Source organism: Diplotaxodon limnothrissa, linkage group LG3, assembly GCF_057381915.1.
Source record: "Diplotaxodon limnothrissa isolate DT_005_m linkage group LG3, D_limnothrissa_male_GT1.1, whole genome shotgun sequence".
NCBI lineage: Eukaryota > Metazoa > Chordata > Actinopteri > Cichliformes > Cichlidae > Diplotaxodon > Diplotaxodon limnothrissa.
Genome location: NC_140598.1, coordinates 17,714,750 through 17,726,780, shown reverse-complemented (window position 1 = coordinate 17,726,780; position 12,031 = coordinate 17,714,750). Strand labels below are relative to the sequence as shown.

Below are 12,031 nucleotides of genomic sequence, written 5' to 3'. Positions count from 1 at the left end.
TAACAACAGATACTGTAACCCTGGACACGTCTCCGTTAAAGTTTCGGTATGCCGTCTGGACCTGGAGCTGCTAGCTGTTAGCTTGCGGCCATATTATCTACCTCGGGAGTTCAGTCATGTGATCTGTGTGTGTGTTTACATCCCTCCGAGGGCCGACGCAACAGCTGCCTGTGAGAAAATACACACAGTCACAGCAAGACTTCAGACACAAAACCCCGAGGCTTTCATTATTATATCTGGAGACTTTAACCATGCCACACTGGACTCTACTCTGGCTGCTTTTCACCAGTTTGTGAATTGTCCCACACGGAGCAACAGGACAATTGACCTACTGTATGCTAATGTGAGAGATGCATACAGAGCCACCCCCCTCCCCCCACTAGGGAAGTCAGACCACAACCTGGTTTACCTACAGCCACAATACACACCCCTCGTCCAAAGGCAGCCGGTCACAACGCGCTCCATCCGGAGATGGACCCCAGAAAAGGAGGATGCTCTGAGAGACTGCTATGACACCACAGACTGGGATGTGCTCCTGAGCCCACATGGTGAGGACATAGAGGGGGCGACACACTGTCTTACAGACTACCTCAACTTTTGTGTGGACACGGTCGCCCCTGCTAAGACGGTACGGTGTTATCCTAATAACAAACCGTGGGTAACACAGGAAGTCAAAGCTGTCCTCAACATGAAGAAGAAGGCTTTCAGGAGCAAAGTGAAGGAGGAGATGAAAGCAGCACAGCGGGAGGTGAAACGCTGCCTGAGGGAAGCAAAGGACACCTACAGGAGGAAGGTGGAGCAGAAGTTGGAGAGGAACAATATGAGGGAGGTCTGGAATGGTGTGAAAACCATCACAGGCCACAACACCAAGAAAAGCACAGTGGGGGGGACTGTGGAGAAGGCAAACGAACTCAACAACTTCTTCAACAGGTTTGACCAGCCCACAACCCCCCCACCCTCACCCTCACCTTCACTACAGAGTCCTCTCCCCACTCTCCTGCCTCCCTCGCTTCCTCCCCTTCCTGACACCATGACACCCCCCTCCTCCAATCCCTCTCTCAGCAGCAAGACATCTCCCCCCCTCCCCTCCTCCCAAACATCTCCCAGTGTCACAGTGGATCAGGTCAGGAGACAACTGAGGAAGCTTCGCCCCAGAAAGGCAGCAGGCCCAGACAAGGTGTGTCCTAGGATGCTAAAGGCATGTGCTGCTGAACTTGGGGAGCCGCTACAACGAGTCTTCAACCTCAGTCTGCGACTGGGGAGAGTGCCCACCCTATGGAAGACATCCTGCATCGTCCCGGTCCCCAAAAAGAACCGGCCCAATGAGCTGAATGACTTCCGACCGGTGGCACTGACGTCACATCTTATGAAGACTCTAGAGCGGCTCTTCCTCAACTTCCTCCGACCACAGGTACAACATGCCCAGGACCCACTACAGTTTGCATACAAGGCGGGTGTCGGAGTGGAGGATGCCATCCTGTACCTCCTACACAGAGCCCACTCACACCTGGATGGGGGAAAAGGCACGGTCAGGATCCTGTTTCTTGACTTTTCCAGTGCCTTTAATACCATCCGGCCCTGTATGCTTCAGGAAAAACTGAACAGGATGGAGGTGGACCCCTGCCTGGTGGCTTGGATCTCCGACTACCTCACCGACAGGCCACAGTACGTCAGGCTGAAGGACATCACGTCTGACACTGTGGTCAGCAGCACAGGAGCACCACAGGGAACTGTGCTGTCCCCCCTTCTCTTCACCCTGTACACCTCTGACTTCTGCTACAACTCTGAATTATGCCACATTCAGAAGTTTGCAGACGACACGGCCATCATGGGGTGTATCTGGGATGATCAGGAAGAGGAGTACAGAAGTCTGGTGAGGAACTTTGTCGCATGGAGTCACACAAACCACCTGCAACTCAACACCTCAAAGACTAAGGAACTGGTTGTGGACTTCGGGAGGTCCAGAGAAGGTCCACTGCCGGTTCAGATAGAGGGGGAGGAGGTGGAGGTGGTCAACAAGTACAAGTACCTCGGGCTGTGGGTGGACAATAAACTGGACTGGTCATGCAACACAGAGCACCTGTATAAAAAAGCACAAAGCCGACTGTACTTCCTCAGGAGGCTGAGGTCTTTTAACATCTGCAGGAAGCTCCTGAGGATGTTTTACCAGTCGGTGGTTGCTGGAGTACTTTTCTATGCTGTGGTGTGCTGGGGGAGCAGCACAGCAAAGAAGGACTCATGCAGGCTGGAGAAACTGATCAGGAGGGCTAGCTCTGTGGTCGGCATGAAGCTGGACACTCTGGTGACAGTGGCAGAGAAAAGGACATTAAAGAAACTGATGGACATTATGAACAATGCCAGGCATCCTCTGCACACGGCCATAAACAATCAGAAGAGTCTGTTCAGTGACAGGTTGCTTCTCCCCAAGACAAGAACTAACAGACTTAAAAACTCCTTTGTCCCACACGCCATCAGACTGTTTAACTCCTCTCTGGAGGGGAGAGGGAGGGGAAACAGGAGGACAAAGGAGGGGGGAACAACTAAGCTGTAGTGCCTCTTCACCTCACTGTGCAATACCTTGTGCAATACTTTTTGTAAATAGTCAACAGTGCAATAGACTCAATACTTGAAATGTGCAATTCACTTGTATTTTTATTTTTTATTCCTATTTATTCTATTTATCCCCTTTGTATATTTTATTTATATTTGTCTCTGTATTTATATATGTGTGTGTGTGTGTGTGTGTGTGTGTGTGTGTGTGTGTGTGTGTGTGTGTATATATACACTGAACAAAAATATAAACGCAACACCTTTGTTACTGCTCCCATTCCCCATGGGATGGACGTAGAGACCTAAAATTCATTCCAGATACACAATATAACCATCCCTCCCAAACAGTGGTCACAAATCAGTCCAAATGTGTGGTAGTGGGCACATCTGCTATATTGAGATAATCCATCCCACCTCACAGGTGTGCCACATCAGGATGCTGATCTGACATCATGAGTAGTGCACAGGTGTACCTCAGACAATCAACACAGGACGACATAAAGTGCAATGTGCAAAGACAGAATAAAATGATAGTGTGTGTATGTGTGTGTGTGTGTGTGTGTGTGTGTGTGTGTGTGTGTGTGTGTGTGTGTGTGTGTGTGTGTGTGTGTGTGAGAGATCACAGCAGCAGGTTCATGGCCTCACAGGCAGCTCACGGGCAGGATGGAAGCAGTTTGTGCATGAAAAGCAGAAGTCCCAGTTTGTCACTTCAGGTTTGACTGAGCTGTTTCCAGAAGAGCTAAAATAGACGTCCAGCTGCTGAGATCAGTTCCACTCTGTTGGGTTTCTTTGTGACTGTTTCCTGCCGGTATCATTACAGGTCATTTTAGAGTTTTTGGAGTGAAGCAGCTGCAGCGTCCTGATGATCTTCCTCCTTTTATCGTTGCTGTTAAAGCAGAAATAACCAGATTATAAAGGAGTCTCACTCATGTTTCTGCACTCTCATCCAAAGACGGTTCGGTACTGGGACCATGTTTGTTTATTTTTTACAGGTTAATGTTCAGTCTCATGTCTCTGAGGTGTATCTTCTTTGCTGATGACACAACTTTATTGTAGTCAGGAACATTTACAGCAGCTTCTGGATCCCATGGAACGTGAACTGGTGACTGTTAGTAAACTGCTTTGATTGTAACACATGCTATTCACCTCTCTCTTCACTTAGGAAAAAATGTTTAATATTAGGAAATCACTCATTAAATAGTCACCAAAAAATATAATAAATGAAGTTTCACAGCAATATTTGTGAAGCGGTGCCAGGAGACCTGAGACGAACATCAGCTGAATCATTTTACTTTGAAAAACTTCAATGATAGATTAACATGATAAAGTTGCTGTAGTTTTAGGACACTGACATAGTCGTGTCGTCAGACACGCAGAGACTGGACTGACACACACACACACACACACACACACACACACACACACACACACACACACACACACACACACCAAGTTACTTTTCAAAATACTTAGCATTTTGCACATTTCCATTGCACTGTGTTGTCTTGTTTATTTGCAATTTTTTGCACATTGCACTTTACGTAGTCGTGTGTTTGTCTGTTATATGTCATGTGTAGCACCAGGGTCTCAGAGGAAAGCTGTCTCATTTTACTCTGTACTGTACCACTGCACATGGTTGAAATCACAATAAAGCCACTTGACTTGTATATCTGTACATTGTCCGTACTACATCTGTATATTTGCTTTTTGTATAGCAATATAAACATCTGTATACTTAGCTTATTTGTACATACTCTGTTCATAACTGTCCCCACCTTTCACACTATCCTTATCTGCATATAATCTGCTCTTATTGCACTTACTGTTCTTGCACATCTGATTAGATGCAAACTATATTTCAGTCTCTGTTTATACATTTGTAATGACAATAAAGTTGAATCCTAATCCTAAAGTCAACAAATTCATCATTTATTCAATTCAATGCAATGGAATTTAAGGATTTATTAGATGATAATATTAAAAGACATAGAAGACAGTTACCAGGTAACATCCAGAAGCTGTTTGAAACGAGGGATAAAGGAGGGCTCGAGTGACCCGACAGAGATAAGCAGAGGAGAATGGATGGATTTAGTGTTTGAAGCAGAGGTTTTGTTGGTTTGGTCTCTTTCTAACGTGTTTATTGGGAAGACAAACAGATGCCTGACTGACATGTGCACTGTGAGTGTATTAATAAAAACTCACAGAAGGCTGAAGTCACCACACAGAGCAGACTGTGTGAAACAAATCAACAGTGTCCAAATAAAGTGAATGATTAAACTCTGAATGGAACATTTAAATGAAAAAAAAAAACTTTACAAAAGAGGAAGTGATGTCACAGACGTCACAGAGCAGTGTGATGTTGACTCATGTCATTGCATGCTGACCTTTGATGACTTTTGTTTAGCTCCTGTGCCGTTAAAACCATTAACTATGAAATAATCACCAGAAAATTTAAAAAAAATTATTGAATGTTTATTGAACCTTCTGACGAAACATAAAAAACAGAACTTAAAAATGTAACATTCTTTTGCTTATGTGAGTTTTAATTTGTATCATATTTGCTGCATCCAGCAGGTTATTGTGTAAAATGTAAAATGACGATGTAGAAGTGTGAAAAACTCACGCATCAAATATGAGACACTTGGAGTTAAAGTTATTATTTTGCTTTTCTACAATCTGCTATTTGCTGACATGTTCAAATAATTTGTTGGTTAGTAAAGAAACAAGTTGATAAATAATGAAGTGAGATTAGGACACAGTTTGGTGCTTTCTGTCATCAAACAGGACTGAGGAGGAAAACCAGCTCAGAGAGTTTGAAGGTTCTTCAATGACACAGTAGAAGAAGAGCTGTGAGGCCACAGTAAAGTTTCAGAACTGAACTAACTCTGTCGGAGCTTCCACAAACACTGATCAACACACTTATTAAACCTCCTGTCATCTAACCCTCGTTTTTGCTGAGTTCTCCCTGTTTTACCTTTTGGAATCTGAATTTGTTTTTTATAAATCCAAATTTGAGCCGACACACTGGACATCTCAACAAAACTCAAAAACACAAAGTTCCTCTTCAGGGATGAAAGTAAAAAACTGTAATTTGGAATCTTAATGGAATACAATCTGGTTTAATTTTATCGTTTTATCCATGGAACTGAAAATTCATGGATCTGAGCATTGAAATATCATTTTTTTAAAGAGGTCGTGCACACTGCTGGATTGACTGTATTTAGTCAGCCGTGGCAGAAACCTGGGATTGGTAATAAATATGATAATCTCCTAAAACTACATGGCTTTTTTTCTCCTGCTGATTAAAATAAAACCTTAACAAAGCTGAAGAACTCAAAGTGCATCAACCGTTTCTTTCACCATCATTCTGTAAAACGCCGGCGAACGCTCCCAGTGTTTGATACCATTTATCCCAGTGTTTCCCTACCACTGTGGCGCAGCACATAGGTGTGCCCTGAGAAATGATCAGGTGTGCCGTGAACGATTATCTGGTTCCACCTGATTAGTCCTCGAAGTAATCGAGTAACGGGTGGAACAATTACATTCTCTTCCACTAGAGGGCAGTACAACTACCAGCTCTATTTAAATGAGTTGCCAACTGGCAGTAAAACAATCGGACCTGGTCCTGGAGAAAACTCAGATGCAGATGAAGGTCCTAGCAGGAGTAGTAGTCAGAAGAAAGTACAACAGGTACACTGGGGACAAACCGAGCCGATACCACTTTACCTGGTGTGCAGGGAAAAACTATCAATATACTTTCTGTGATATTTTTGTTGGTGGTGTGATTTTTCCAATGTGAAATATGTGCCGTGGCTCCCAAAGGTTGGGAACCAGTGGTAAATAAATGAAATGCAGTAAATAACTTGAGAGAGGTGCACAGAGATTTCAATGTTTGAAGATGCTAACAATGTCAAACAAAGCTTTCATCCAATAATTCGGTAATTCATCAGTAGTTTGAGGGTTATTGATCGATCAGTGAACAGATCAGGTTCTGATTGAGAAACTCAGAGTGAGGACTTCAGAGTTTTCAGCTTTAGAAACATTTAATTCTATCAGAGGATCCATCTGCTCAAACATAATGCTCAGTGGTGTCATCATGCTCGTCAACATCCAATGGCATCTCCATGGAGACATCATGTTTGTTACCTGTGGGCAGAGTGGAGAAATCAGGACAGTGCTGACGTGATCAAAGTGTTTCTGTGAGTATCTGCCTGAGTTTGTACCTGAGCTCCTGCTGCAGCAGATGGACAGGAGCAGGATGGTGCAGATGCAGGACGGGCAGAAGGCCAACAGGTGGCAGATGACTCTGATCCAAGACACAGAGGGCGAAGAAGGGGAGGAAGAGTTGGTGAGAGGAGGAAGAGTGGACAGAGAAGAACTGGCCTCAGAAACTGGAGGTGGAGGGACGGACTTTCTGAGAGTAGTTATAGGAGACCCTGCAGGAGACATGATGAAACAGGTTAATGAGTCAGCTCAGCAGGTCAGGTCAGGTCTTTAAACACAGAGTTATGTCAGTGTTCTGACCTCGGACCCTCAGAAAGCTCTGAGGAGATGATCCAAATGTGTTAGAAGCGCACCAGTAGAGACCTTCATCAGAGTGCCTGACATTAGGGATAACGTGTTCTGCTTTAGACCCAAGGAGACGTCCATTCATGAAGAAAAAAGATGGAACTGTTTCACCACTCTTCTTCTTGCATTGCAGAGTAACATCACTTCCTGGTCTCACAGGAAGTGCAGGGATCTCCAGGATCACACCTTTTTCTGAATAGCAGGTAAACAGAGACAGACTTCCACCATCAGATTGGAGTCACACAGAGACAGAGACACAGCTGGAACATCTCACTGTACCTGAAACACTGATGGACACTTCATCGCTCTGCTGTCCAGATGAGCTTTCACACCAGAAGGTTCCACCGTAGGACGAGTTACGATCCAAAATGCACAAACTTCCACTCATCTCAGCTGCTCCACAGTCCTCAGTGGGTCCTCCGCTGGTCATCTTCACTGTCCATCCATCAGCTGTCTGTCCATCATCAACACAACTCAGAGACACTGAAGATCCACTGAAGACCTGCTGAAGGTTTGGACTGACAGACAGAGACACTGGAGGACAGACAGACAGATAATCACCACCAAAGAGGAGAGGACCAGCGTCACGATGATCATCAAACTTCACACCGACCTGCATCAAAACCAGAATCCAAATGTGCAGCCAGCTCACATGGGCATGGTTGCCATGGTAATTTGAATTTGACAGGATGCAGACCAATTAACTCTTTACTTGGCATGACTGACTACAACTGATAGGTGGGGGATGGTAACTATGGAGATGCCAGGGGAAAAAGAAGAAACCCAAAGAGTAGGTTCATGGATGTCTTGAAGGAGGACGTGCAGAGGGTTGGTGTGACCGAGGAGGATGTTGTGATAGGATGAGATTGAGGCAGATGACCTCCTGTGGAACCAGCTAAAGCAGCAGCCAATAGAAGACGAAGAGGACGACACATGAAGAAGACTGCCACTTAAGTTCTCATCCAGAAATTTGGCTTGCCCTCTAAGGAACATCCTTGAAACCTGGGAGACCTACAAAACGTTTACCCTGAATTTCAGGGAGAGGTGGACCACCTCTGTCAGTTAATCTAACAAGACTCAAACTCTTGACCATCGTGGTGTTTGGTGATGATGCCAAACCTCCACCACCATGCCAACTGTCAGAATACCATTCTGCTTAGTGTGTGTATTAGTTAGTGTGTGTATTAGTTAGTGCTGTATAAGGCAGGGTGCTGGAAAGGAGAGTCCGTCCACTAGTCGACCCATTGCTATGGATCATTAGATCCTCATAAAACCGTTACAAGACCTTGGTCCTCATAGCTGGCAATAAGTGGAACTCGTCCCCAGTGGGTCTTGGACTCTGCCAGGGTTGCCCTTTGTCACAGATTGTGTTCATTGGTTTGGGCATCTGACCAGGATGCCTCCAGAGCATCTCCTGGGTGCTCCTGGCATGTCCACATCTCACCCAGGAACACTTTACTACTGTTTTCATTGTTTCTCCTGCCACTTGGTGTGATTTTCTGAAAACATGAAATTTCATTTCATCTATATGCTGATGATTGCCAGCTTTATCTACCTTTCAATCACTCTGATAGCTCATCGATTGGACTCCTGCTTGATTGTCTTAGCAAAGTTAAATCATGGATTTAAATGTTTTACATTTTTATGAACAAAAAGTGGAAGCAATTTTATTCAGTCCCAATCGTTCTTCTGGTATCCCAAATGTTCACTTTGCTGCTCTGAGCCCTCGCTTGAAGAGCTCTGTTACTAATCTTGGGGTAAAAATCGACACTGCACTTAGTTTTGATGGCCACATGGCGGTGAAATCTTCATTCTATCACATCAGATCGAAGCTAAAGCCCTTTCTGTCCAGGCATGAACTTGGAAATTGTGATCCATGCTTTGTCACCTCACGCTTCGAATACTCCAACCCCCTTTTAATGGGGGTTGGCCAAGCCACTCTGTCATGCCTGCAACTGGTGCAGCACGGTTTTTACCTCATTTAGTTCAAAATATAGTGAGAATTGTACCAACACACATAAAGTATGGCTCAGTTAACCAGAGATGGAACTAAAGTGTGTCAATAAAAATAACCTCTGTGGCCATTAATGTTTCGACAGTTAGTATTAAAGACTATAAATCTGTAAATCATCAATTATAACTGTCAAAAATGTGTATGTGTCATCAGCACAAGAGTGGAAGAGCTTTGTTTAAGAACTTTTAAAGACCATTAAAAATCAGTGCAATCAGTACGTAGTTTTGAGGCACAGGCAGATTTTAAAGGACCACACATGCCTCTGACACATCGTCAGATATTCGTATTCTGAGTTTGAGTCAAAGCTAAATGTAAATAAAATAACTTAATTTTTTCTTTTGCAATTATTGTGCAAATGTATTCTAAATCAGCAAAGAATCAGTCTGCAGGAAATTGTTCTCTGACAGCCACACCTTGGAGAAAACTCATTTCCGTCGTTTGCATCCACAATCTTATTCTTTCGGTCAAAGTCAGAGTTTGTGAGAATGGGTGAGGGTAGGGATGCAGATCGACTGATAAATCAGCGGCTCTCTCTTCACCATGACGGACCGGCATCTGTCAGTGTCTGCATCACTGCAGTCGCACTAATTCATGCAGGAAAGTTTCTTTATTTTTGTGTCTGAGAATTTTATGTTTAATGTACAGTACGATTCAGTCACTATGTGTCTTTTGCAATGTGATATTTTTATAAAGTATCTTGAAAAGTATTTGATATATGAAGTTAAAAATCCTTATATAAGGTCCGTGTTATGTGACAGGGAATGACTGACCGTGCCTGCGTAAACTTATTAACAAAATGTTTGCTTATTTTAATCATCTCTGTCTTAACACTGTTGATATTTATAAATTTGGACTTTTCCCTACAAACCATTTATTATACGTACGTCATAATACAAAAAGTAAAAGACAGGATGTTTTATGCTTAACCCTTATTAGCAAAAATATCAGATTATATTGTGAATAAGGCTGGATGTGTTGTTCTTTAATGCATCTGTGAACGATCGTGATACGTGGAAACAAGGGTGATGACAGACGGATATTTACTCTGGTAAATTATCCACAAAATCTACAACTTACTGTAAGTCTGTGACTACAGGGTCAATGAGGGACCTCTTCAAAGGGCTTTCCTTAAGATTAAGACTGGCGAACAGTTTATTTTAAAGACTTTAAGCAGTAAAAATGTATTAATGGAAAAAGTACAGCTGGTGGAGAACATTGTGCATAAGGGCATTCACAACCAATGAAAAAGGCCATATTTAAAAAGATTTATAACTTATATGAAGAACTAGAATTTTACGGCACTTCCAAAAGAATGAATAACTCTGTAAAAATGAGTAATGTTGGAAACATGTAACTGCTCTGTATTACATGTAACTGCTCTGTATTACATGTAACTGAGTGGGATTACTGCTGTTAGACAAACATTTAGTATTGGCTCAGTTTATATGAAACGCACTCTGTTCTGTCACAGAGATCTGAATACTGGGAATGACTGCAGACTGTCTCCTGAAATCATAAATATAAACTTAGAAAAGACTCACCTGCAGAAACAGTCGGTGCAGACAGCAGCAGCACACACACACCTGCAACAGGAGGGCAGAGGTCACTGAGGGTCAGAGGTCAATGAAAGCTCAGTTCAGAAATGATGCTGTTTTAGGATTTTTATGTTCCTCGACTGAAGGAAAACCAGAACCAAGAACCTCATCCCGACTCTGAGCAGAACAGGTACTGAGCTCATGTGCCTGCAGATACTCAGGTGATACATCAGTGGAAGTGTCCCTGATGCACTCATGCAGACGTGCTGTCTGAGCGCGTGTTGGATGAAGCTGTAAGGATGTTCACTCACCCCGGAGCAGACAGACGGACGCAGTCTTCATGTCTGAGTGACGACTGAGAGTCTGAAGCCTGAGCAGCAGAGATGCTTTCAGCTTCATCACTTCCCTGTTACACACTCAACACTTCCCTCTGCTCCACGCTTTCACTACTCGTCTGACTGAGCTCAGTCAGAACGCACCTGCACAAAATCAGGCCTCAAGTGAAGAATCCCTCTGTTACACCAACATCACAAGTTCATTATTAAATGATCTTTTTTCCATGTAATCCTGCATCTTAATTATAACAAGTGACCTCCTCCTGGTGTGTGAGTACAGATCCTGTCTGCCAAACAGAGACATTATTCAACTTTATTGACACAGGACCAAATCACAACAACAGTCGCCTCAAGGTGCTTTATATTGTAAGGTAGCTCCTACAATAATACATACAGAGAAAAACCCAACAATCATATGACCCCCTATGAGCAGCACTTTGGTGACAGTGGGAACAAAAAACTCCATTTTAACAGGAAGAAACCTCCAGCAGAACCAGGCTCAGGGAGGGGCGGCCACGACCGGTTGGGGTGAGATCACACTTTAAAGTGTCACTAGTCCATCATAAATCATGCTGACAGCGTCACAGATCTGAAGAGAAACCTACAAAACAGCAGCATGTGGCCTCACCTGTGCTTCATCATAGCCACAGTCAGAGACAGGATCACTGAATCAGCAGAAATGTCTGGAAACTCACCTTAATCCTGAACCTTTCCACCTTTAACGCCACCATCGCCCTGAACTGGGCTGGAATATTAACGGGGATAAAATAAAAACCTACAATAACCTGGTTGCATTCAGGTGAAGACCCCTAAAGGTGTTTCTCAAACTCTGCAGAAGCACCTTCAGATTTTTGCCCATGTTGTTTGCAGGAACATTGCAGCTCTATGAGCGCCCTCGCCTCTGTCAGTGCGCCCCAGGGCAGCTGTGGCTACAATGTAGCTGCCATCACCAGTGTGTGAATGTGTGTGTGAATGGGTGGATGACTGAATGTAGTGTGAAGCGCTTTGGGGTCCTATGGACTAGACAA

At 43.9% G+C, this 12,031-nt stretch overlaps 1 protein-coding gene across 1 annotated transcript; it reads right to left on the bottom strand.

The window, feature by feature from the left end:
* Positions 1-6,619: 6,619 nt before the first annotated feature.
* On the bottom strand, positions 6,620-11,067 carry LOC146634739 (uncharacterized). Its single transcript, XM_085343221.1, has 6 exons — positions 10,980-11,067; positions 10,675-10,716; positions 7,399-7,653; positions 7,075-7,311; positions 6,774-6,986; positions 6,620-6,696 (listed from the first exon to the last, which is right to left on the bottom strand). Exons 1-6 carry the CDS (start codon positions 11,065-11,067, stop codon positions 6,620-6,622), a joined length of 912 nt encoding a protein of 303 aa, XP_085199347.1.
* Positions 11,068-12,031: the final 964 nt, after the last annotated feature.

Excerpts from the sequence above, each read along its gene's own strand:
- LOC146634739 (XM_085343221.1), bottom strand. The coding sequence starts at position 11,067 with ATGAAGCTGAAAGCATCTCTGCTGCTCAGGCTTCAGACTCTCAGTCGT. Across the intron at positions 10,717-10,979 it reads GTCCGTCTGTCTGCTCCGGG|GTGTGTGTGTGCTGCTGCTG; the intron begins GTGAGTGAACAT and ends CTCCTGTTGCAG. Across the intron at positions 6,697-6,773 it reads CTGCTGCAGCAGGAGCTCAG|GTAACAAACATGATGTCTCC; the intron begins GTACAAACTCAG and ends CTCTGCCCACAG.